Here is a 24,376-nt window from a genome sequence, read left to right as displayed (position 1 = left end):
GAAAATCCAACCAAATACAGAGAAATTCTTGGAAAAAACAGAGTGAATCAGTGGTTCACTTTTCAGGATTACAATGCCCTTGAGCCTTCAACTAATGCAATGCTAAAGCAGCTTTGGGGCATGTCTGTCTGCAGTTTGTACGTGTAGAGCTTTAACCAAGAATACTCAAATGGGTTCCTACAAATGACTAAATCAAGGATTGTGTACATGAGAGACTGCAGATTGTCAAAACATGCCAATCATAATGTGCTACGGAGTGTAAACGAATGTATCTGTTTTAAATTAAAGTCTATATATAAATTGTCGATTTAAGTTTTAGTAACAACAGCCTCGATCAAACTCCAATTAAAATTTGTATTCTGCTATCTGTTTTTTTTTTTAAGTCTAATTATTTTGTGTTCTTTGCTAATGTTTCCTGTATTTGTGCCATCTCAGTGTGTGTCTATGTGAACAAGCACGGTGACTACGGCCCGCATCTTGATCGAAAACTGGTGCAGCAACTCCCAGACCACTTCGGTCCAGCTCCAGTCAACGCAGTGCTTCAGCAGGCTGTTCAGGCCTGCGTCGACTGCACATACCAGCCCTCTGTACTGCTGTCATTTCTGCAGAGCCAGTCCCATACAGGAGGAGAAGTCATTAGAGGTAAATCAGGAGAACACCATGGAATAATATGTGAACAATATAATATCTAATAATCTATATCAATGAAGGTTGATGACACATCTAACATGTATTTGAGTAAAATGCTTTGTCCTTTTTCTGTAATTGTTACAAAAAGTGACAAAAAATGATGGTTAAGTATTTAATTGTCAAGAGCATATTTTCACAATCATTATCACATCTTATAAAACAGCGCCTTTTACACTGTGCGTCCTAGATGGGCAATCAGCCCAGTGAACTTGGTTTAAACACATGTGAATGTACTGTGTGTGTGTGTGTGTGTGTGTGTGTGTGTGTGTGTGTGTGTGTGTGTGTGTGTGTGTGTGTGAGAGAGAGAGAGAGAGAGAGAGAGGCAGGAGAGAGGTGGAATAAAAGATGGTGCCTGTGGCAGCAGCTGATGTGAGCACTGTGTCTGTAATAAGAAGTGACATGTGTGTCTAACCTGGTTTGGGATTCTGGGATTGAGTCTCCCTCGGGGGGTCGGATCGGGAAGGCTACGGGAGAGGTTGGGTGGGGAGAGGGGTTTTAATTTGTGGATTTGTGCAGGCTTGGCTTGGATGGGAGGGTGTTGTGCCGTGTGGGATGGGGTGAAATATGCAGGTTTATAAATGGAGAGTGCTGCTAACCCAAAACCATCTGCTGTTTTCTTTAGCTGTGAATGCATATTGTGTGGTGTGTGTGTGTGTGTTTGTGTGTGCGCGCACACTCAGATGCAAACTAATAGCTGCCATGTTTTGCCTCCAGTGCGGTCAGAGCATGGTATCCGCTATGTGAAGCTGCCCTCTGCCTCCAGTGCTTCTTCTGTGCTGCGGTTCCTGGAGAACATGTGCCAACATCTGGAGAGTGACAGTCTCTTCAGCTCACAGCCTTTCAGCCCCTACAGCAACAGCACTCGCTTCTACAATAGGGCCAAGTCAGGTGGGGGAAATGTGTGCATGTGCTGACTGTAAAAGTGAAGAGCTTTAATTTTTTTATTTTTTTTAAAGAGAAAGATTAAAGGTTGTGAGCTTTTAAGCTTTCAAATTTATTACAAGCATTGATGGAGTGTGGTGGGTTGTAGTGTAAAGTTTCTGACACGCTGCTGTTTAATGAGTCTGTCAACGTGTCATTGTGTACATCGTGCTTTTTCCCCCAGTTTTCTTCTTGCACTCATGAAGTCTTAATCTCCTCCTCTTTCTTTATTGAAACAGAACCACTGTGTGTTGCTGAGAACGGCCTGCCTAACAACGATCCCTCTAAGGATCCCACTCCGAGCCCCCGCCCTCTTCACAACACGCCAGACTACAGAGCAGCCAAGCGGGAGCGTCCGTATTACCCCGGACACGCACAGACGCCGCCGCCTCTCCGACGAGTCAGCTCCAACCCCACTGAACCTGGCCCAGTGTGTGCACACAGACGAGTGGAGGGTAGGATTAATTACACACAGTCACACAGACACACCAGGTTTTTCTTTAACCACTACACAGACAAATATTCGCCTCGTGGGTTTTGTTTCCCCTTTTACTTTTATTGTGAACCCAATTTTTTTTTTTTTTTTTTTTACAAATTTTGAGACAAATATCAAGGCCGTGTTAACAGCTCACCCTAACATCAAACTATTGCAGGGATCATTTCTTTCCTTTCTGATAATTCTTCATTTGTTTTTCCTTCCTTTTGCTCTCATTCTTCGCAGCAGCTAGCTCAACAACAGGTCCAGACCACATGAAACAGGACAAAGATGCTTCCGGAAACAGCGCTTCCTCCTGGTCGGTTGATGATGTCATACGGTTTGTCCAAGAAGCCGATCCCCACACTCTCGGGCCGCATGTGGAACTGTTCAGGAAACACGTGAGTATTTCATTCTTTTTATAAAAATTCATATTATTTTAATTCAACAAACAGCCATGCACTGAAATGTTAAGTAACATACATTATGGACGAAGACGACCTCTGATCTTCCTCTTGTGGTCTACAGTAGTATACACAATACGTTACTTTGCTGTGCTAAAGGAAGTTGTCTGGTTAAAGTCATTAACATTTTTATTAGACGGTTTTAGAGAAAGTATGAAGTACGTACCAAGCTGAAAACATCCTCTTATCCCTACAGGAGATTGATGGGAAGGCACTGATGCTGCTGCGCAGTGACGTCATTATGAAGTACATGGGTCTGAAGCTGGGCCCTGCGCTAAAGCTCTGTCATCACATCGAGAAGCTGAAGCAGACCAAGCAGTAGAGGATGAACGTCTGTTTGATCACTGTCAACCAAACACACACAAACAAGCATTATTCTGCAGTGATAGGATGCAGTGGAGTCCACACAAGCCACGGTTGTAGCTACTAACGAGGACACTGACATCATGTTAGCCTTACGTCTTGTGAATTCTGAGGCGTTTTTAGAAGCCTGAAAAATGGAAGTGCCGAGGATTTCACCGTCAGAACTTCAGGATTTGTGGAAAACACTTTGAAGCAGCATTTGAGCGGCTGTGAATTTGGGGGAAATTTTTAGCAAAAGTCTAAACACTTAAAGGAAAAATGATTTAAAAAAAAAACGAAGCAATTCTGAATCGTAGTAAAACTCCCCCAGTGGACTGTTTTAACTTGAAATCGGCGTCTTCTTTAAATGACAGACATCTGTTTAAAGTACATGAAGTTAATCTTAGTACATGAAGTCAACATTTACATAGCTGTAATTAGTGTCAGATATCTGATCATAGATCATTGTGTTTATGTTTATGTCCTTTTTGCCTTATTTTGAATAACTGGATGCCATAATTTGTCAGTCTTTATTAACTTACCTCTACAGATACACACGGATGTACACTATAGGTTTTGTTTTTATTTTATTTTATTATTTACTGTCTGGCTTATTTTTTTCTTTCCCTGGTCAGGTTTTCAGGGTGGCTGCTCTGCACAAAAGACGTGGAAGGTTAGTTCAGGTACTGGCAGTGAACGTCTCGCTGCGTAATTTCTAACAAGGCAATAAAAGCTTCTGGATGACTGCATCTCTTACAGACTGTCGGGTTTAGTTTTGTGCATGCCAGTAGTGAATGTAGGAAGTCATGAGCATTATTGATGGGTACTGATCAACAGGGGCGCCCTAGTTAGTTTATGTAAATTAACGTGGAAATATTGGAGAAGCCCAGTTTTCTGAAGTCATTAAACACCTCATTTATAATCTTTTAGGTAACAATATCATTTTTGCAGAGCGGGTACACTTCCCATTTAAATGATGACTCTCATTTTTTACAGCGCAGGCTGTAGATTAAGACGAAACGGTTACCGAGGAGTTAGTTCTCTCTCATTTGTGTTTGTCAGTATGCGGCAGGACATTCAAGCTAGTTAGTCTCAGCTTGAACACTGATGTGTTTATATGATTGTATTATGCTTGGACAGTCAAACCCATTAAATACACAGAAGACATACAATGACTGGAAGGCTGTGAGTGTTTTGGCATAGAAATGCAAGCAGGTCAAGCTTGAGCGCTGTACAGGAAGTCAAAAGTGCTCTTTCCTGGTGGAGCACAAGATGGAGAAACTGTTTTGTATAAAGTTGAGCTAAAAAGTTGATTTTTAAAATATGATTTTTGTACTGTAACAAAGTGTATCAAGCGTAAGTGTAATCATTTCTTTCTGCCTGACAGTTTTTGTTGTTGTTTTTTATTTTTTCCTGTGTGTGTGTGTGTGCACTGTCAAATAACTACGTACGGGAAGATATTGTGTCTGAGTAATTATTCACAAGTCTCAAAGTATTTATCTGTTACTGATGGCAGAAATCCTCATTTTCTGAACATTTCAGAACAATTTTCGAACCAAATCATGTCTTTTGTAGCTGCATTTCACACTGTTGCTCTCCTGTAGTGGTAACAAGTTGATACTTGAAACCGTTCTTGCTTTAATGTGAAACTCAGGTTTTTAGTAAGGTTTGTTTCTTCTTAGATGTTTTACATCATTAGAATTTTGTGTTCATTGCTAAAGCATAGAGGGACTGCACAACAACCATGTATATTTTCTATGCCTTGTCATCTCGCTTTGCAGCATTTCATATGTATATATATATATATAGATATATACACGACTTTTTACTGTATGTTCAACAAAAGATGTTTGTTAAATATGTTTGATATGTATTCACACGATTAAACATTTGTTTACATCATCTTAGTGTTTGAGGTCTAAGCACAAGGCCTGCAGGGCAGCTACAAGCACAGGTTTATTAACCCTCTCAGGCTCAAATTAAGTTTTAGTTGCTAATGCACAACCACGTCCTGCAGTGGTACTTCTGAGTAAAAAAACCTCATAAAATATGTATGTGGGGTAATCAGGTTGTTAGTGTTTAACTGTTGCAAATCTGCAACGCCTGCCTTGAGAGGGTTAAATCTTCTAGTTTGGTGGTTCCCGACCAGCAGTTCCAAGAGATCTTTAGTTTTGTTTTCTGAATCACTTTGCATAGAAGACTGTCAATAATTCATCAGGAAAAGCAACAATTTTTAATTGTTGTGTAGGATATCAGCATTTTCCTGCTCCCATCTTGTTAATCATCCTGCAGCCCTGCACTTTCCTCATGTGAAACTGCAGCGTGTTCTGGTTCATATTTTCAACCAATCGCCAAGTAAGTTCAGCTGCTTCCTGCAATAAAAATGTGGGGAATAAAGAGACAGAAAAAATAATCCATAACTGAAAACACCAAAAAGCATGGAAACATTTTTAGATTTGGTTGGTTGTGTTTATGTGTCTTTCTAGCAAGCAGTGTGATTTAAGGGTCAAATGGTCATGGATGTCTCGTTTAGGCAAAGTGACAGTTCGATAGGAGTCATTGTTAAAAAGATCAAGAAATTCAAATAGCTCAACAGCAGTACTCTTTCTTGAGGAGTTGTGCTGCTTCCTGGTTGTGTGCTCAGAGTCCAGTGACCCCCTATGGAGGCTACAGTCTCACATTCACAGTTATTTATGTGAGAAACAATCTTTAAAAACAAAAACACACACACATCATATTCTTCTCATGGCTATCTGGGGAAATCAGCCAATATATTTAATATGAAGTAACGGTTAAAAATTAGCAATAGAGATAAATTACTGCCCTCAGAGAGCACTTTGCTCCCTAAAGTGAATCAAACAGATATGCAGGGTTTAAAAAAATAAATCAAAACAAACCCCCAAAACAAATGCCCTTGGCTTGGGGCAAATAATTCACTGAAGATAAATGTAATAGGTTTTCTCATAATTACAGAGATCATAAATATGAACAGTGTGTACTCAAATAAATTGACTTCAAAATATTCAGTAACACTTCAATTTTTCTTTATTTAGTGCAAATTGAATTAGTCACATTCAATTCACATTGCTGCTGGAAACTGCAAACAGAAATACACGCATATGCTAAACATGGTCGCTAAAATGGGAATGCTTAAGTCCTGACGACGTCGAGTGTTCCTACACTCAAATTGAACCCAAACAGCGCCCCGACAGGTGATGTGTCTGTTTTGCGTGTTAGTAATCACGTAACATTCATAAATCAGACTGAGAACATTAATTATATCGAGTGTTTTTATGTATGTATTTATTTTTTTATGTTACCGTCTAATTCAGTTGAATTAGTTGGTAACTTCAACTTCAGTTGAAGTAGTCAGTGTCAGTGCATAGTTCTCGTCAATACGGGTATTTTTTTTTAAAGTTTAAATCATCTTATTTCATTTATTTTTTTGTGTAAAGGGAAAATCGTTAAGTACATAACGTAACAGCGGGGGTTGGTTAGGAAGGAGCACATGGGTAGTTAACCATTAGCTAACTGCAGAGGCTAACAGCTAGCTTCAAGATATGTAAACAAAGAGCTGTTTGAGACTTGGGTCCCTAAGAGAAAGTTCAGTTCACACTGCACTCACTGACAAAATGTGCTGTAGTATGAGATTTAGAAGCAACTATAACTCGTTGTGAAAATAAAACTATAATATTTACCTTTGAAACAGTAATTGTAAATATATAAAGGTGGTAATACCCCTTCCAAGGCCACAGTTTGTTTTTTCAAACTTTCTTTGTAGTTGTCAGATAGCTAAGCTATCTAAGCTAAGCTATCTGCTAAGCTAAACCATAGCTACATAAAGACATCACGATTAGTTATTAACAGCTTCATAAATGTGAAAGGAGGACAGCAGCTGGAGGGACTGAAAATGGAGTCTGAGTGAGAGAGAGATAAGATATTAATTATTTATTCAATAATTAGCAGGCTATTTGTGGACCAGGGATAGAAGACAAACAAAAAAACCCCTGGAGAAAATAAAAGCTTTTTAAAACAGATAAATAAAATAACATAATGCATGTATTTCTTTATAACCAGAGACACTGTAAATATGGACAGTAGGCAACAACTGGTAGATTTTGAGACGTGGCAATGTACAATTATATACCCCGAAAAACAAACCAGCAAACAAACGAAAAATACAGTAAATGTATTGAGTTACTCTTTCAAAATCTTTTGAACAAGTGCAAATTTTGATTAAATGATCTCAGCTTGTGTACATCACCTTTAGTCTAAGATTCTTATTAAAAATGTAATATTTTTCTTCACGATATTTTTCTTTATTGCATTGGGTTAGTAACTAAATATTCAAGATCTGTTGTTTGGAAAGTGTGGTCAGGTTTACTGGTCAGAACAGATATGGCAATGTTTCTTTTCTTTCTTTTCTTTTTTTTACTCCTTACATTTTAAAATGAGGACTGTCTAAGTATCAGTACCTAATTTAGTATGACTGGATTCAAGCATGAGGTCCAACCATAGTGAAGGAAAGTTAGTTAATGCTGGGTCCTTCTCATGAAAAATCTGAATAGCAGCTAGGAGCCTGAACGTTAAAACACTACCATCTAGTGGGAAGAGTCTCTCAGTGCTTTTGGATCTGACGGAGATGAAATGAAGTGTCACACAATAGGCCTTTCATTTCATTGCAATCACATTTATTGGCTTTTTTTCTACGCACAGTTACTAAGCAGCCCGATGAGCTGTTAAAATGAATTAGATATAGAGTAATGGAATTTTCACAATGTTGTAACCACCTCCCGACCCCCAAGCCCCCCAAAATAAATACAAGACTGAAGGTGTTGCACAGCTCCATAATATACAAAGGCTTGGAAATAATCATGTAAACTTTGAAAAAAAAAACTTTCTTTGTTTTTAATTTTTTTATTTGTTTATTTTACAAAAGAAAGAATTTGCAACATTTTTTTTTCTTTAAAAACGTATTTACATTTTTATACAAAAATACAAAAGTGATTCAAATCTGATAAGTCCTAGCTAGTTTTAAGCATGGAGCATCTTTTAAATACTTACAGTTTGTTTTCAGTGTTTATTTTTTCTCCTCTATGTCACTTTTTTTTAAAAGTCTGTTTAGTGTTATTCCATACTGTACACTTCTGAATAAAAATATCAAGTGGTTGTCATCAAACTTCCCCTTGCGTGCGGATATTGGAAACAGATTGAAAAAAAAATCCATAAAGGTTACAGATTCTTGTTTTGTTGTATTCCCAAGCTGCTGAGGACTTAGGTTTTAGAGGGCGAAAAGAGTGTTAAACTAGAGTCTGCATGGCAACCTCAAGAGTTTCTCTTTCTTACAAAATGTGTCAACCCCTCTGTCCACTCCTTACAAATAAAAGAAACAGTCTTGGAATACCTTTAAGGTGTCAGTGCCAGGTACAGTACGGAAAAATCACAAACTAAACTAAAGGCCAAATACTTAACTGATCAAATACTGAGTGTTTGGAGAATTTCACATGGCAATTCACAGTCACGTTGCATTTTTCATGTAATACTGTTACAGCCCTACAAATGATTTTATTTCAGTTATTCAGTAATAATATTAGTGGGAAACAAAATATTTAGCTATTAGTCAAAAGTAGATGGTGACACTCTGATCACATCCAAACTAGTTTTTTGTATTTACGAATTCATGTTTTTCCTTGCTTACTCTTTATTTGTACATTGTATTGAAACTGGCGTGTACACATATGCACTTTAAACATAATCAGCAGTTTCTCCTGGAAAATATTTCTCTCACTTCCACAGCTCCACCAGGACTAGGACCCAGCACCGAAAGTGTTCAGATTTCTCCCTCCCAGCAGATTCTAGATAATTTTCTTTACAGTCTCTTATAACCTATGATTGTCCAGTGAGTAGATATACAGTACAAGATAAACCCCTGTTTGTGATCACGACTATACAGAACAGAATTAGCCAGACAGTTTGTACATCTATAGAACACACTATTGAACTTGACGTTTGAACAGAAAATACAAAAATCTCTTCTCATGGAGACATCCCTCAGATAAAAATAATGATTTGGCGGTGTCCTTTTCTTTTCTTCTCCCTCGCCCACCCCCACCCCCACCCCACCCCCCACTGTTGCTTATTGCATGCGACAGAAAACACAACAAATAAAACAGTGAACAGGAACAGGTGCGCTTCAGCAGTATGAGTATGATAAATGTCAAAGTAATCAGTTCACAGCTTTTTACTCTCTCCATCTTACACAGTGTCAGTTCTGCAATTGATATTCGCTGAGTATCAAACAGTTGTGGTTTGCTATCTATCTATCTATCTATCTATCTATCTATCTATCTATCTATCTATCTATCATTTACAATAAAACAGTAATATGCTTGCTGAGGTATTCACAGAATACAGTGAGTGGTTTCAATTGAAGTACGGTCTCTGAATGTAAGACGTGTATGTGTTGCGTTTGCTGTGGTAGGCAGGTGAGAGTTCAAGCTTTCCACTGATGATAGTTTGCTTCTGTAAAACACTGTGTAATGTTTATTTGAAGGATGAGAGAGAGTTCACAGCACACTCGAAACCGGGTGTGGGAGAGAAAAGGCTGCAGCGAGGCAATCGGTACCCTGCTGACTGTTGAACACTGGATGTATGCAGTCCTTTCCTCCTCTTGCCTCCTCTCGTTCAGATTTTGAAATATATGAGGTTTGGAGTGCAAGACAAAATGGTGTACACCTGACACTGGGTTGAGCTTTCACCTGTCTAATGCTACACTGGGTCAGTGCAAATGAAGGAGAGGCAACAAGGAGAGGAGAACAGTGTACATTGCTAAGATTTATGTGTTATGTTTTCAGTGAGACCTGTTCTTTGCTACACTCAGATTGATTCCTTATAAAATTTCTGTTTGTCATTTTATATAGATATGAGTTTTCTTTATATTCAGTACAAATATACATATGCATTTCACTATAAGATATATTTTCTTTTCAAGGAATATTCTTGAATAATCATGAAGTGCAAAAGCGAAGTTGATACCTTTCCAAATGAACCTCTAGTCAAACCGATTGAGAACCATCTAAAGCATTTTCACCATCTGCACTCAGTGGTGTATTTAAATCTGGTTGAAATGTACCTTTTTTTCCACTTAAGTCAGCACAGCAAGACTGGCCAGCAGCTGGAAAATCTTTAATCAGTCTAAGCATACTAGATTTCAGGGTTGGGTTCATGGTTGACTTTTGGTGAAACATGGCACAGCTCCATGTATACATGCAGAGATTTACAAATTCCCTGCTTAAAACCACCTCTGGTAGAGAAAGGCCACTGTGCGATTGTCCAGAATTAGCATGTATCTTAGACAAATAGGCGCAAGCCCTTGCTCCTTCTTATTAAACACTCAAATCCAAGACGAATCAGTTTAGATCACCGGCAATGTGGTACAAATGTCAACCAAATCTTTCTGCAGAGAAAGATTCATATAATACAAAAGAACCACAAAAATGTCAACAGAAACCAGGATCCAGGGGATGTTTCCATATAGGTTCATGCAACATGGTGAAACTTTATCATCATGTTCTGAGAAGCAATTTTACAAAAATACATGCATCATGTCATCTTTTTGGATATAATTTATGTGAAGAAATATATGATTGGCTCTGTGTGATATACTCTCTATGCCAGGTCTGCAGATGGAAATCCAGTCTAATAAGTCAATGCTGTTTTGAGAGATAACTTCCACAATGAGACAAACCTTGCTGGTTGGCAGGAATATTGAATATGGAGTCTAGGAAGTTGATGCTTTGGGCACCACAAGTTAAAAGAATATTAATTGTCATAAGAATTTTTAAATTGAATAAGAAAGCAGTTCCTCAATGACATACACACACCCACATCATTCACAACACAAGAAGTAGAAATATCAGTGGATGTTGCATGTGCTTGCTCATGCAAACACAAACGCACCTTGTCTACACTCCACAAAATTTCTTTTTATAATTTTTCAAACATTTTGAACTCGTTATTTCTTTCTTTCGTTATTTTTTTAAAAAGATAGTTCAATCAAAATAAGTCTTGCATTTTTTTTTCGATGAGGGAATTATTTATTTAATACACTATTTTTTCATAGTTTTTCATAACCTTTATGGTTCAAATCCTCACAACAGTTTGACACCTTTTTATAGAATAAAATATCCACAACCGGATTTATTTCTGCAACAGTCAGATTTTGTGTGTCATAAGAATTACACCATTGGCCTCGATGACACAGCCATCCAAGAAAAGTAGAAGGGGCCGTTTGAAATGCAGGGCACAGCTAAGAATAGAGGACATCACGCATCGGGTGGCTTTAGGATGATCTGTCATCATGGGGGCTCCCATCTGAGTTCTCGGTCTCCCCTTCAGAAATGGCTTGCATGGGGGCTGTGTAGAGGCGACTGCGTGTACTGTAGCGACTACTGTTGGCTACAGGGGGTATCCGAGAACGTCCTTGTCGAGATGCAGCCGACATAGGCAGGGTTTTCGATGCAAAACTCTCAGAGTTGGCCCTGGGAAAAAGACCTGGTATCTGGATTGGGTCGAGGCCAGAAATGGGGGTCTCCTGGAGCGTAGAGGGTGGCTCCTCTCCCTGTCTAATGGGCCCTTCCTGGACAGACTCCCCTGGTGTTTTAGGGGTAATAGGGCTTTTCAGAATCTCTGTAGCTGACATGCGATAGCTGGAATCAGTTCTGCTTCCCTTTTTTAGCAACAAGAGTTTAAATTCCTCGTTCGACGTACTTGATTTCTTGGCGCTGCGATAGATTGGCACAGGGGCTCGTTGTGACCCAACAGCAGTGGCTAAGGTAGCTGGAATGTTGAGGGGAGGTGCTGGAGGGATAATGACGGTGGACACGTTGCTGGGGGTCACTGGTACTGGAGGGCAGAGACGAGACTTAGCATTTAAGTCGCCAGAATCTTTACGACCCAGGACCTTTCTCTTGGATCTAAATAAGGAAATCACAATACAGTCACAATTAAAGTCCAGACAAGGAATAAACAGAAAACATAAACATGTAGCAGAGTCAGTACAAAAAATAATCTAGAAAATAGATATATTACAAACACTGCATAGACATTGTAATTAAGTATATTGACCAGTACCTGTGTATCATGGCAAACAGGTCCTCAGTTGTCCGGGTCTTATTGGGTGACGTGAGAATGATGTCATCATCCACTTTGGTGTCATCCATCAGAGGGGAGAGCGAATTATCACTGGGTGTGGAATCTGTAGGACACAACATCCCTAACACATGTCATCTGGCTGTCTGATCACTTAGTATACAGTTGATGAAATAGCCATCCCTTAAACTGCCTTTTTTTTTTATTTTTTTAGAATTTTGATGTTGTTTTGTGATACAACAGCTTAATATTAATAAACATCATGGCATTTTGTGAGATTTTCTTTATTTTTTTACAAAATAATACCCTACTTCTTCTGGAAGTGGTATTTTGTTTAGAAACATACCTTTACTGAAGTAATCCTCAGTGTCAGGAGTCGTGGAGTCATCTTTGCTTTCCTGTGGCTGTTGTTGCTGGGCACTTCTGGTAGCACCTGATGTCACTTCCTCCTCTTCTTCCTGTTCTTCGTGTCCTCTATTTCTTGGGTCACTGATTAGGTAAGAATGTAATGTCTCCATTGTGGTACCAGGCACTTTGATTGGACTAGCCCAGGGCCCTGAGTCTGAGTGGGATCCCCCAGCAAACTCATATGCTGGGGGTGGAGGATGATCTGATCGCATACCTCCTCTGGGACATACAGGTCTAGGGGGTTCTTTCACGTGCTCTTCCTCTTCCTCCTCTTCATCTTCATCATCATCATCATCCTGGGAGAAGGAGCGTTCTCCTAAAACCCTAAACTCAGGATGTGCACGAGATGAGTGGGTGAGCCCTCTGAACTCTCTATGAGAATGGATGTGTGTGTGTAGATCCACAGGAGATGGATGGGGAGCACGTGGGACAGGTCGATGCACAGGTGAGCTGTCCTCAGAGAGGTCTGATGATGGGTCCATTCGGGTTCGGAAGGCAGTCATAGCCCAGAAAGTTCCAGGTCCATAGCGGTCCTGTCTAAGTAGCAGGCTTTCATAAGATGGAGGCCCATCAGGATGACGGCCAGGAGGTGTTGGTTGTGCATGCTCAGGGGAGGAGGTGTGCTCGTGACCTGGTGGTCTAGGAGGAGGTCTGCGAGGAGGGAGAGGCCTAGTGTTAGGAGGTGGCGGAGCCAGAGTAGAAGCACTAGGAGGACATTTGGGTCTTGTAGCAGTTTCTGTTACACTTGGTGTTTCCTGGTCTGTAGTGTAAGTAATTTGTGGATCTGCAGATTGGCTAACAGAATGAAGCTGCACTGATCGAAGAGCAGACGGTGTTATCGCTGACAGATTTGAACTAGGAATTGTTAATGTAGAGTTTGAACTTGGTGGTGGGTTGGTATTTGATGCTTCAGGAGCCAACAACTTTGTGCCAGTGGCTAAAACATTTGCAGCTCTGTGTTTGCTATGGTGCAATGTGTGCATGTGGTAAGTCCGGTGGGATAACGTGTGTCTGACATAGCCACCATGAAGGATACTGAGATCCAGCTGAGAAGGTGGAGGTGGAAAGTCTGGGTCTCTCTTATAGCAAGAGGAAATGGAAGCTCCATCTCTGGGGAAATGCTGCAGGGAAGCGAGAGAAGACTTCCTCTCTGGCACTTTGGGCTTCCTCTTGCCAGTTGAAGGAGACAATGGTCCTGGGAAAAATGCTGCCGAAGATGTGGGCAGGGTTGATGTAGGTGTTTCTGATTGGCTGGAATAACCACTTGATGGTGAAGCCAGACCAGCCAGTTTCTCAGGAGACCCTAGTTTGAAGTCTTCAGGTGGGAGTGGTGAACTAGTTGCCACGGTGTCTGAAGCCTGGGTAGGGGCCTGGGTTTGGGTTTCTGTGGAAGAGGAAGAGCTGTCTGGTGACTTGATACACTCCATGACAGTAGTGCCTGTGGCGGTGCTTGAGTTGGACATGGATGTGTACTCACCATTGTTGGACTTCAGTTCACTGTTATGAAGCCAAAGGTCTGCATAGTCAGATTGCACAGCACCTTCATCTTTAAATGAGTGTGTATCTGCAGAGCTGAAAGACATGGGCTCTACTATGTCCACGGTTTCCCCCAGTCCCATTCCCCATGTTCCCAAAGGCTCTGCCACTAAACAGGATGTCTGTAATGGTTCTGGAGCAACTCCAAGCTCTAGGTCCAGTTCCAGCTTCATATCTGTGGAAGACAAAGTAAGCTCCTGCTCAATAACCATCTTTGGTTGATCCTGATCTGCCTGTGTGTCCGTTCCGACATCAACACTACCACTGGGTTCCTTTAGTGAGGAGGTTCGTTTGGGTGGTGGAGGTTTGACTTTCGGTTTCCTTAATGAACGAGATGTCCTCCCCAGGGTTAGAGTGCCTGCTCTGAAGTCAGCTGAGGGCTCAGGGTAAACTCCATGTGATAGTGGTGCTGCCACAGTGTTGGACTGACCACAGTCAGGCCCTTGGTCTGCATAGTTATACATGTATCCTCTATAACTCTGATTACACTCTCTGATATGCACAGAGGAGGAATAGAAACCTTCTGTATCAGATGGGTAATGAGAGCCAGGCTCTGTTTCAGTGTTGCTCGTTTTGTCACTGAAGCCAGCTTGGTCTTCAAGGCTATGTTTAGAGCTGTACTCTTGGGTTACCCCATGGCTCTGGCTCAGGTTTTGGGTCTGGTCAGGGTCTTGATCTTGGTCAGTCTGATCTTGGTCTGGAGGGTATGTCCACTCTCCTTCACTGGCTGTACTGACCCCTGCATCATCCAGCTGGTCTGTGGCTGAGGATGTGAATGAGCTTGATCTGTGACCCTGGCCTTGGGGTCTGAGGTCAGAGTGATATGAGGGATCGAGGGAGAATCCCTCATCAATAGCATTGGGCACGGTGTTGAGTGACAGCTCTGAATCACAGTGGGATGAGCCTGTCAAGGGTGGAGAAGAGGGTGGCGGGATGGTTTCAGATGTTTGTGAGGGGCAGGTAGAACTAGAACCACTCCAGTTCCCGCTGGATGACTGGTGGTCTTCTTTGTGATCCACATGGCTGCCTAAGACTCCTGTTGTAGACACTGAATGAATAGGGCTACTAAAAGTATCTGAGCTTGACGAGATCTCGCAGCTGCCCATGTCAGCCTTGCGTGGTAACCGTGAACGACCCCTCTCCATCCAGCTATGCTCTGGGCTTCCACCTCCTCCACCTCCTCTGTCTCTCTCCCCAGTTCGCTGCAGCCTTTTTAGGCTTCCAAGTTGTAGCGGCTCTGGAGCTGCTTGGTCATCTGTGCTCTCCTCTTCATCCTTCATCATCATCATCTTCATTCTTGGACTGGGGCCAGCTGGAATAAAGTCCTCTGCTTCGTAAGGTGACAATTCTTCATCCTCATCATCATCGTCATAATTGTCATCGTCATCCTCATCACTATCCATCAGACGTCCACCCTCTCGTGGAAGGCTACGTGAGCGCAATCGCCCACCATGGGATGTGGCTGTGGTGTATGTTGAGTCTGATTGGTCACCAAGAGAAGAAATATTTCCTGTTGAATGGGACAAAGAGGCAGGAATTCCCTGATGGCCTCGCTGAGCTCTAATACGCCTTCTGGAGGGAGCAGCTGTACCTGAAAATGAAAAAACAGAAAAGAGAGAGGGGAACAGATGGAGATATTTCTTAATGCATGTGGCCTGTAGATTGTAACTGCAAAAAAGAATTAATTATAATTCCAGATCAATTAATCAAGTTTAGGGATGAAAGTAGATAAGCAGCTTCGAGATAATTTTCATGCAATGGGATCTAGAGGGTCTTTGAAAACAGAGTAGATTAATCAAGGAGGAACCGTGCTGTAATGTGTGGTAAAAGTGCTCACCCTAAAGAACCTCCTCCAGTATCAGAAACTTACATGCTATAAGAAAATCATCTGTCTGGCAGCCAGAGTCACGAGTGTGATGGAGGCGACCACTGACTGAGAGTTCTTCCTGACAGAGCGAGAGTTGATGTGGATTGGCATGGATAATCACTGTGCGCTCTCTTGCCACAGGTGATTCATCGGAATCTGAAAGCAAAGAATCAAAGTGTCTTTACTTTCGGAAATATCCTGCGCTAACTTTTTCATCTGAGTTTTTCTTCAGAATGTGATATCCACAAACAACCCCGCAGGAAGACGAACCCTTAAATAAACAACAACTTTGTTTTTTAATATCCTTTTGGCTCGCATCTTTAAACTTTACACATAATTGTGAAGTTTTTTAACTCATGATCAAAATAATTCACATTTAAGCCTCTTTAAAAATGGAGAACCAAATTAGCTGTTTGCAAAAAATACATGTCATCTTTTTTATTGCCAAAAGTACAAAAATACATAGTATAGTAAAATACTATGTGAGAAGGATTTTATTATAACATACCCATATCGTGCTGTACTCTTTTGGGTATTCCTGTTATGGTTTTCCTCCTCCTTAGCTTCCTTCTCCTCTGAAGAACTGACTGAGAATGGACTAGAGAGCATCGAGCACTTGCTTCCCTGTCAAACCCAACTCCTGTAATAACAACAATGTATATATAAAATGTTGTTTAATAATCTTTTTAAAGAAACTATCTGGTATGATCCCAGGTTCGGGAATATCTAGATGAGAAAGTCTCTGTTTGGGTCCTGACAAAGGCCAGTAAAAGTCATCATCATCGTGCTATAATGATTTTAGCGTAGGCTGTATGTTTGTTCCTGAAGTCCTCCAAGATGACTGGTTCAATCTTGATTAAACTTACCCTATAAACTGCCTAGGGTACCAAGATTCATAACATCTATATGGCAATTGATTAGAATATTTACTTCAAATAAAATGTACAGTTTCTTTTTCTGTGTATGTGTATATAGAAACTGCACAATCGAGGCCAGTTACACCTTTTCTATGCATGTAAATAGAATCTAACATTTGCACGTTCATATGCTCCTTACACCTGCGTTTTAATAGTCACCATAGGGTTTAAGCCATAAGAATTGTCAAGTTTTTATTTTCTATCCGGTACGATTCTATACCATTAACTATGGGTGAACGATGGTCACAACAGATTGCAGAGTAAGGGGAATCTTTCCAGACATGTGCATGGTATGGCCAAAGAACCGTGATAGTTGTAAAAGGCCGCAAGTAGTTGCTGCAAACAGCAGGTTTGGCTGTTCTTTTCTTTGAGGCAATATATTTCTTTGCCACTTCAGTTGCATCTTAATTTCTGTGTTTACAATTAAAAGTTCCTATTATTGCTATTAATGTGTGGTTTAAAGCGTTTGATCTATTGCAAATGGTAAAAGTACTGCCCTTTCCTCTTTTAGTGACTGTGCAAACGTGTACTTTAAAACAGTGTTGAAAATCATATTTACTAGTAACTATGTAGTTTGTATGTAGTTCTTAAATAGAGCTTAAGCTATTAAAGCTTATGATTTCAACATTTACAAATAACAGAACAGATATGTTTAACAGTAACAGCCCATGAATGAGCTGTAGCACATACCGAATAAGGCCTGTGCATTATATGTTTCAGATTATCAACTGATTTAAATGCTGTTTATTTTTCAACTTTATTTTCTCTTTCTTCTTTAACTTACCTGTGACATTGATCGGGATGATACAGGAAGAGATAGCATGAGAATCGCCAGATGACTTGTGATCTGATGGTGGGACGTTTTCCTTTGACCAGTTTGTCTGCTTATCCTGGGTTGAAGGTGCACTGGGGGCTGAGGCCTGGGCTCTGTTGCTTCCCAAGACCTCACCGCCTTCACCTTCCCCTGTAGAGGTAGCCTGTAAGAAACAGGCAGATATTGGTATCATTAAATGTGCGTTAGGATTTAATTTTAGAAAGTTACAGATTAACAGTAACTACTTACATTGGTGAGGTGAATCTTTTTTTTTTTTTTTTTTTTTTTTTTACAATTTCTCTAACAATATCATATACACTCATGGACACTTCATTAGGTACACTTTGTTCAAATGATGAATGACACAAATATCTATTCGGCCAATCACATGCCAGCAACTCAAGATATTTAGGTTTGTAGACATTGTCAAAATTACCCAACAGAGATGAAATTAAAGAATCAGAATGGGGAAGTGATTTTGAATGTGGTATGGTTGTTGGTGACAGAAGTGTACCCATCTTCTGGTGGCTGCTTTGAGCATGATAACATATCATGTCACAAAGTGCCAATCATCTCAAACTGGCTTTTTGAACATGACAGTGAGTTCACTGTACTCAAATGACCTCCACAGTCATCAGATCTCATTCTAATAGATCACCTTTGGGATGTGGTGGTGGCACAGAAGATTTACATCCTGGATATGTACCTGACAAATCTGTAGCAACTGTGAGTTTATCTTGTCAGACCAAAACCTCTGAAGAATGTTTCCAGCACCATGTTGAATGTATGATATGAAGAATTGAGGGGAAAAGTGTCCAATCCAGCACTAGTAAGGCGTACGTAATGATGTGTCCAATGAATCTATGCAATAGCTAAGTCTAATTCAAAGTACTCCACACTGAAAGCTGTAGCTGAATGACTCAAACTACTAAACAAGTAATATGATAGGAAGATTAAAAAAAGAAATCAAAACGAAAAAGCTTGGTACCTTTCTATTCCATGGAATGAAGATGCAACTTTCAATAGGGTGAAGTGAGTAAAAGCACTCAAACTAAGAACACAAAATATAACAAAAAATAAATTAATTAAGTCGATGAAGTGACATGTGAAATCCAAAAGATTTAAAGTAATTCCAAATAAAAAGATTAAAGGAAAATCAAAAGGTGACAACTGAACAAGGCGGTGCACTCTTTTCAACCTTTTCTCCCCAACAGATATTTAATCGATGCTGCTACATCTTCCTGTTCTTCAACCCAAAACCCAGGAAATTTTATAACATATGTTATATAGTAACAATCCTGCATTTATCTCCTAACATATTTGACATCAGATGTCAGGTATGTCACTCTGACACATCTTTCTTACCTTTCTTTGGATCGTCTGAACATCTGCTTCTCTTGGCCTCTCCTGTAGTAGAAAGAAACACGCACATAAAAGCAAGCATTTTTTTTACACATACAGGCAAATGTTGTAAAGTCTGTCAGGACTGAAAATGATCAATTTTTGGCCAAGTGTAAATGTTCTTTCTTACTTTTCTCTGTATGGTCTGGATTTCTGATTCTTTCACAGGCTTCTCCTTCAAGAGTTTTCGAAACAAGAAAGAGTAGAGCGAGTGTAATTAAAAAACACACAACCTCTACACAAAAAAGTTCCAAAGCAATTAAAAAAATAGAAGTGGTATAAAAGATGTAGCATGATAACATATAGTTCCAGACACACAGCCTTAACTGTGCACAAATGTGCATATAACATAAATTTCACATTAGCATGTGTCAATAGAAAAATCACAAACAAACTTCTGTTTTACCTTCCTGGGTTGATAGTCTAAGTCTCGCTCCCTTTCTGCTCTCTCTTGCTGCATGCAAAAGTTAGAATAAGATATTTTATCATTTTATTGGAAGACACGAAGTACAGATTTCATAAAAACCAACAAAAAGTTGTGCAAACAGCACCACACGGCAATTTGAACCAGTTAAGGAAACACTTTAAGTTTATCTAAGCAGCTTATTGTCACCTGTACACAGAATTCAAAGTAAGCAATTTTCTGATTTCATATCAATCAATCAATCTATTTATAAATATTTAAGTGGGCGATCGTGGCTCAAGAGTTGGCAGTTCGTCTTCATAATCGGAAGGTTGCCGGTTCGAGCCCCGGCTCGGACAGTTTCGTTGTGCCCTTGGGCAAGACACTTCACCCGTTGCCTACTGGTGGTGGTCAGAGGGCCCGGTGGCACCAGTGTCCGGCAGCCTCGCCTCTGCCAGTGCGCCCCAGGGTGGCTGTGGCTACAATGTAGCTTGCCATCACCAGTGTGTGAATGACTAAATGTAGTGTAAAGCGCTTTGGGGTCCTTAGGGACTAAGTAAAGCGCTATACAAATACAGGCCATTTACCATTTATAAGCACATTTAAAAACAACACAGGTTGACCAAAGTGCTGTACATAGTTGTGATGACCCACTGCACCCTGCCTTCCTTTTGGGTCATGTGTGTCTTGTTTGCAGGCACTGGAGAGGCGGAGTTCCCGTTTACAATCAGTGACACTGGCAACACCTGGGCCAGTGTGCCAGGACTCTATATAAAAAGCCTTTAGGGCATAGTTTTGGTTGGCTCTGAGACACCAGGTTGGACTTTGGCTGCGTTAGGGTTGGTGTTTTACTTTTGACACTATTAGATGCATCATCTTCCACTCATACATCCCTTCACACACTACTGATGGTACTGATTACACTTACCACTGTTTGTTTTTGACAGTAGGGTTTCTTTTCTGTTTTATTTATTTAAAAGAATAAAGCAGCTTGGAATACATTCCTAACCATGTCTGGGTTTTTTTTTTTTGTCATGACTGTACGGCCCGGTTCATGACAAAAAAAGTAAAAAGTAGATCAAACACACACAAAGAACAAAACTCAGCCACAATTAAATTATGTGTCAAGTGATGAAGAGATCCTAGTTTCAAGAGGCAGATTGTTCCAAAGTTTGGGTGCAGCAATCGCAAAGGCCCGATCTCCTCTGGTTTTTAGCCTGCTTCTAGGGACAACTAGACTTATCAGCTGACCTGAGAGTTCTATTAGGAGTTTTTTTAGTTCCCTTAAAAGCTACGTTTTCAAAATTGTCAAAACTGTTACTGATTTGACAAGTGGATCTGTTGCATTTGAGCTCCACACACAACATTCACAAATGCAAACATTATATTGGTTCAGAGCATGGAGTAGTTTCTCCTACTTGGAGCCACACGGCAGAATTGTTTTAAGACGGGTTTACACAACTATCATGGCCAAAATAACTCACAATGATAATTTTATCACGCTATAAAAATATGTGATTGCAGCAAAAATTATATCAATCAAATTAATCTCTAACTTTCTTTATTGTGTGTTTGATCACTTGTGTTGCATAGGAATCGCAATCAAAATATGGGTGGAGGGAGGTGGAACTCTGACACCGTAAGTATATGAAAATATTATCTTCTTTTATTTTGTTTTACAGGAGTCAACAATAAGTGTTAAGGTGCAATATCAAAATACATGCATTTGACTGAAGAAGAATCTTGGAGATACTGATGCCAAATACCAAATTTTATCACAACTTTTGCTACAGATATTAACTGACCACTGATAAGATGCACAGTCCTAAACGAGGATTTATGAAGCAAGGGTGTAGTTGCTGTCATTTACAGTGAACCGCATCTTAACTCCACCCTGTTTGTTAAACGTAACATACTCTTAGTTCATGTTACTCTTAGTGTGTCATCCTTACCGCTCTTGCCAGGCGACTCCTCTGTTGCCGCCGGATGGTGTGGGGCGAAGGGAAGGTGGGCATGGGGGGCGCCACTGAGATAGAGATGGTCACCCTGTTTCTCTCCCGACTCGTGGACCGCTGCTGCTGTTGTTCGTCTGTGGAAACCGAACACACGAGTACAAATTTCCAATCCATACTTTGTACATAATGCAACTTTGCCCCTGATTTTGCCTCTCTCACCTCGGTGCAGAGCTCTGAGACTGAGCTGAGCGTTTCTGTGCAGCTCCTCCAGACACGGCGGTCGGGTGCAAGGATGAAATACATTGTGCTGCTGGTGCCATGGAGCCTGATAGTGAACCGACAGCTTGCTCTCTATGTCGAGGTTTGACACCGCTAAGATGAGAGGAGAGAGACACAATTAATTCTCTTAAATAGAATCTTTGATATGACTATCCATGTTTAAGTTTTAACTTGGGACTCTTGAATTTGCGTGTCCAGTCACAAACTAAAATATGGTTTCTACATCATAAATAAACAGGACGCGCAGAAATCAAAATTGTCTCCAAAAAAATTGAAGCAAAACAACAATGCTATGAATTGATGATGAGGAGAAGAAGGAAAAGCGATCAACATCATCGAGGACCATGTGAAGAAACAGGAGAGAGATGCACTAAATGACAAGCTCCCCAAGATGCTTGAATAACCTGCCCATCAAATGCTTTAGCATAAAATTAGGAAAGCTGCTGTTGTGCTGAAGGCCAGCACAATAAATGTAGATATAATGTAGTCTTCATTCATTTAATATGACATTAATTCATAAATAACTTCACTTTTGGAATTTTAAATAGTTTTGAAGGCAATCTCTATTTACTTTTAGAAGAAAGGGCTTTTGCAGAGTGCTTTGCGCACACACATACAAGTATACCCTTCGATCCATATTCTTAACTATTTGTTCAGTTCAGGGTCATTAGGAGGCTCGAGCCTATTCCAGCCGTCACAGGACTAACACAGAGAGAAAGACAAGCATTCACTCCCACCTTCACACCTTTGACCAATTTAAAATCACCAGTTAACCTAACAAGTAAGTCTTTAGACATGCTTGCAGGGGGAAGCTGGCGTGCCCGAAGAGATCCTACGCAGGCACAGGGAGAACACGCAGGCTCCACACTGAAAGACTTCAGCCAGTCAACCTTCTTCAAATCTGTTTACAGACAGAATTTGACAGTCTCTAGTCTGTATGTCTTGTGGATGAAAACACGAGACAAAGCCCTGACACACCAGCAGGTGGCAGCTAAACCCACACCTTAAACTCCGAACATACAAACAGACCACTGTAAATTTCTCAGTCCTTCATGTTTTTATTGCAACAAAGATTTCAGCAAACAAAAATTTCTCCCATCATAAATGAGATATTATATATATCTATATCTATATATCTATATATATATCTATATATATATATCTATATATATATCTCTATATACAGGGAGTGCAGAATTATTAGGCAAATGAGTATTTTGTCCACATCATCCTCTTCATGCATGTTGTCTTACTCCAAGCTGTATAGGCTCGAAAGCCCACTACCAATTAAGCATATTAGGTGATGTGCATCTCTGTAATGAGAAGGGGTGTGGTCTAATGATATCAACACCCTATATCAGGTGTGCATAATTATTAGGCAACATCCTTTCCTTTGGCAAAATGGGTCAAAAGAAGGACTTGACAGGCTCAGAAAAGTCAAAAATAGTGAGATATCTTGCAGAGGGATGCAGCAGTCTCAAAATTGCAAAGCTTCTGAAGCGTGATCATCGAACAATCAAGCGTTTCATTCAAAATAGTCAACAGGGTCGCAAGAAGCGTGTGGAAAAACCAAGGCGCAAAATAACTGCCCATGAACTGAGAAAAGTCAAGCGTGCAGCTGCCAAGATGCCACTTGCCACCAGTTTGGCCATATTTCAGAGCTGCAACATCACTGGAGTGCCCAAAAGCACAAGGTGTGCAATACTCAGAGACATGGCCAAGCTAAGAAAGGCTGAAAGACGACCACCACTGAACAAGACACACAAGCTGAAACGTCAAGACTGGGCCAAGAAATATCTCAAGACTGGTTTTTCTAAGGTTTTATGGACTGATGAAATGAGAGTGAGTCTTGATGGGCCAGATGGATGGGCCCGTGGCTGGATTGGTAAAGGGCAGAGAGCTCCAGTCCGACTCAGACGCCAGCAAGGTGGAGCTGGAGTACTGGTTTGGGCTGGTATCATCAAAGATGAGCTTGTGGGGCCTTTTCGGGTTGAGGATGGAGTCAAGCTCAACTCCCAGTCCTACTGCCAGTTTCTGGAAGACACCTTCTTCAAGCAGTGGTACAGGAAGAAGTCTGCATCCTTCAAGAAAAACAGGATTTTCATGCAGGACAATGCTCCATCACACGCGTCCAAGTACTCCACAGCGTGACTGGCAAGAAAGGGTATAAAAGAAGAAAAACTAATGACATGGCCTCCTTGTTCACCTGATCTGAACCCCATTGAGAACCTGTGGTCCATCATCAAATGTGAGATTTACAAGGAGGGAAAACAGTACACCTCTCTGAACAGTGTCTGGGAGGCTGTGGTTGCTGCTGCACGCAATGTTGATGGTGAACAGATCAAAAAACTGACAGAATCCATGGATGGCAGGCTTTTGAGTGTCCTTGCAAAGAAAGGTGGCTATATTGGTCGCTGATTTGTTTTTGTTTTGTTTTTGAATGTCAGAAATGTATATTTGTGAATGTGGAGATGTTATATTGGTTTCACTGGTAAAAATAAATAATTGAAATGGGTATATATTTGTTTTTTGTTAAGTTGCCTAATAATTATGCACAGTAATAGTCACCTGCACACACAGATATCCCCCTAAAATAGCTAAAACTAAAAACAAACTTAAAACTACTTCCAAAAACATTCAGCTTTGATATTAATGAGTTTTTTGGGTTCATTGAGAACATGGTTGTTGTTCAATAATAAAATTATTCCTCAAAAATACAACTTTCCTAATAATTCTGCACTCCCTGTATATCTA

General features: G+C 40.5%; 2 protein-coding genes across 6 annotated transcripts in view; one reads left to right on the top strand and one right to left on the bottom strand.

The window, feature by feature from the left end:
* The window catches only part of scml2 (Scm polycomb group protein like 2), a 28,149-nt gene extending 23,355 nt beyond the window's left edge, over positions 1-4,794 (top strand). For 2 of the 3 annotated variants that reach the window (XM_040011195.1, XM_040011196.1), the window contains exons 10-14: positions 436-642; positions 1,405-1,578; positions 1,851-2,066; positions 2,333-2,487; positions 2,747-4,794. In XM_040011195.1, coding sequence (XP_039867129.1) covers positions 436-642; positions 1,405-1,578; positions 1,851-2,066; positions 2,333-2,487; positions 2,747-2,872 — 878 coding nt within the window. In that variant the 3' untranslated portion in view covers positions 2,873-4,794. The remainder of the gene's footprint in view (positions 1-435; positions 643-1,404; positions 1,579-1,850; positions 2,067-2,332; positions 2,488-2,746) is intronic. The other variant, XM_040011197.1, reaches the window with a different exon arrangement.
* Positions 4,795-6,121: 1,327 nt separating this feature from the next.
* The window catches only part of nhsb (Nance-Horan syndrome b (congenital cataracts and dental anomalies)), a 59,850-nt gene continuing 41,595 nt past the window's right edge, over positions 6,122-24,376 (bottom strand). The window contains exons 2-13 of one of the 3 annotated variants that reach the window (XM_040011192.1): positions 21,563-21,715; positions 21,341-21,477; positions 19,392-19,439; positions 19,116-19,160; positions 18,950-18,991; positions 18,573-18,635; positions 17,555-17,747; positions 16,362-16,493; positions 15,857-16,009; positions 12,389-15,577; positions 12,025-12,148; positions 6,122-11,867 (exon numbers count right to left, since the gene is read on the bottom strand). In XM_040011192.1, coding sequence (XP_039867126.1) covers positions 11,234-11,867; positions 12,025-12,148; positions 12,389-15,577; positions 15,857-16,009; positions 16,362-16,493; positions 17,555-17,747; positions 18,573-18,635; positions 18,950-18,991; positions 19,116-19,160; positions 19,392-19,439; positions 21,341-21,477; positions 21,563-21,715 — 4,913 coding nt within the window. In that variant the 3' untranslated portion in view covers positions 6,122-11,233. Of the gene's footprint in view, positions 11,868-12,024; positions 12,167-12,388; positions 15,578-15,856; positions 16,010-16,361; positions 16,494-17,554; positions 17,748-18,572; positions 18,636-18,949; positions 18,992-19,115; positions 19,161-19,391; positions 19,440-21,340; positions 21,478-21,562; positions 21,716-24,376 lie in introns of all 3 variants that reach the window. The other 2 variants (XM_040011193.1, XM_040011194.1) reach the window with 2 other exon arrangements.

Source organism: Simochromis diagramma, unplaced genomic scaffold (genome assembly GCF_900408965.1).
Source record: "Simochromis diagramma unplaced genomic scaffold, fSimDia1.1 OVJJ01000603.1, whole genome shotgun sequence".
In the NCBI taxonomy this organism is placed as follows: Eukaryota; Metazoa; Chordata; class Actinopteri; order Cichliformes; family Cichlidae; genus Simochromis; species Simochromis diagramma.
This window is presented reverse-complemented; position numbering and strand designations above follow the sequence as displayed.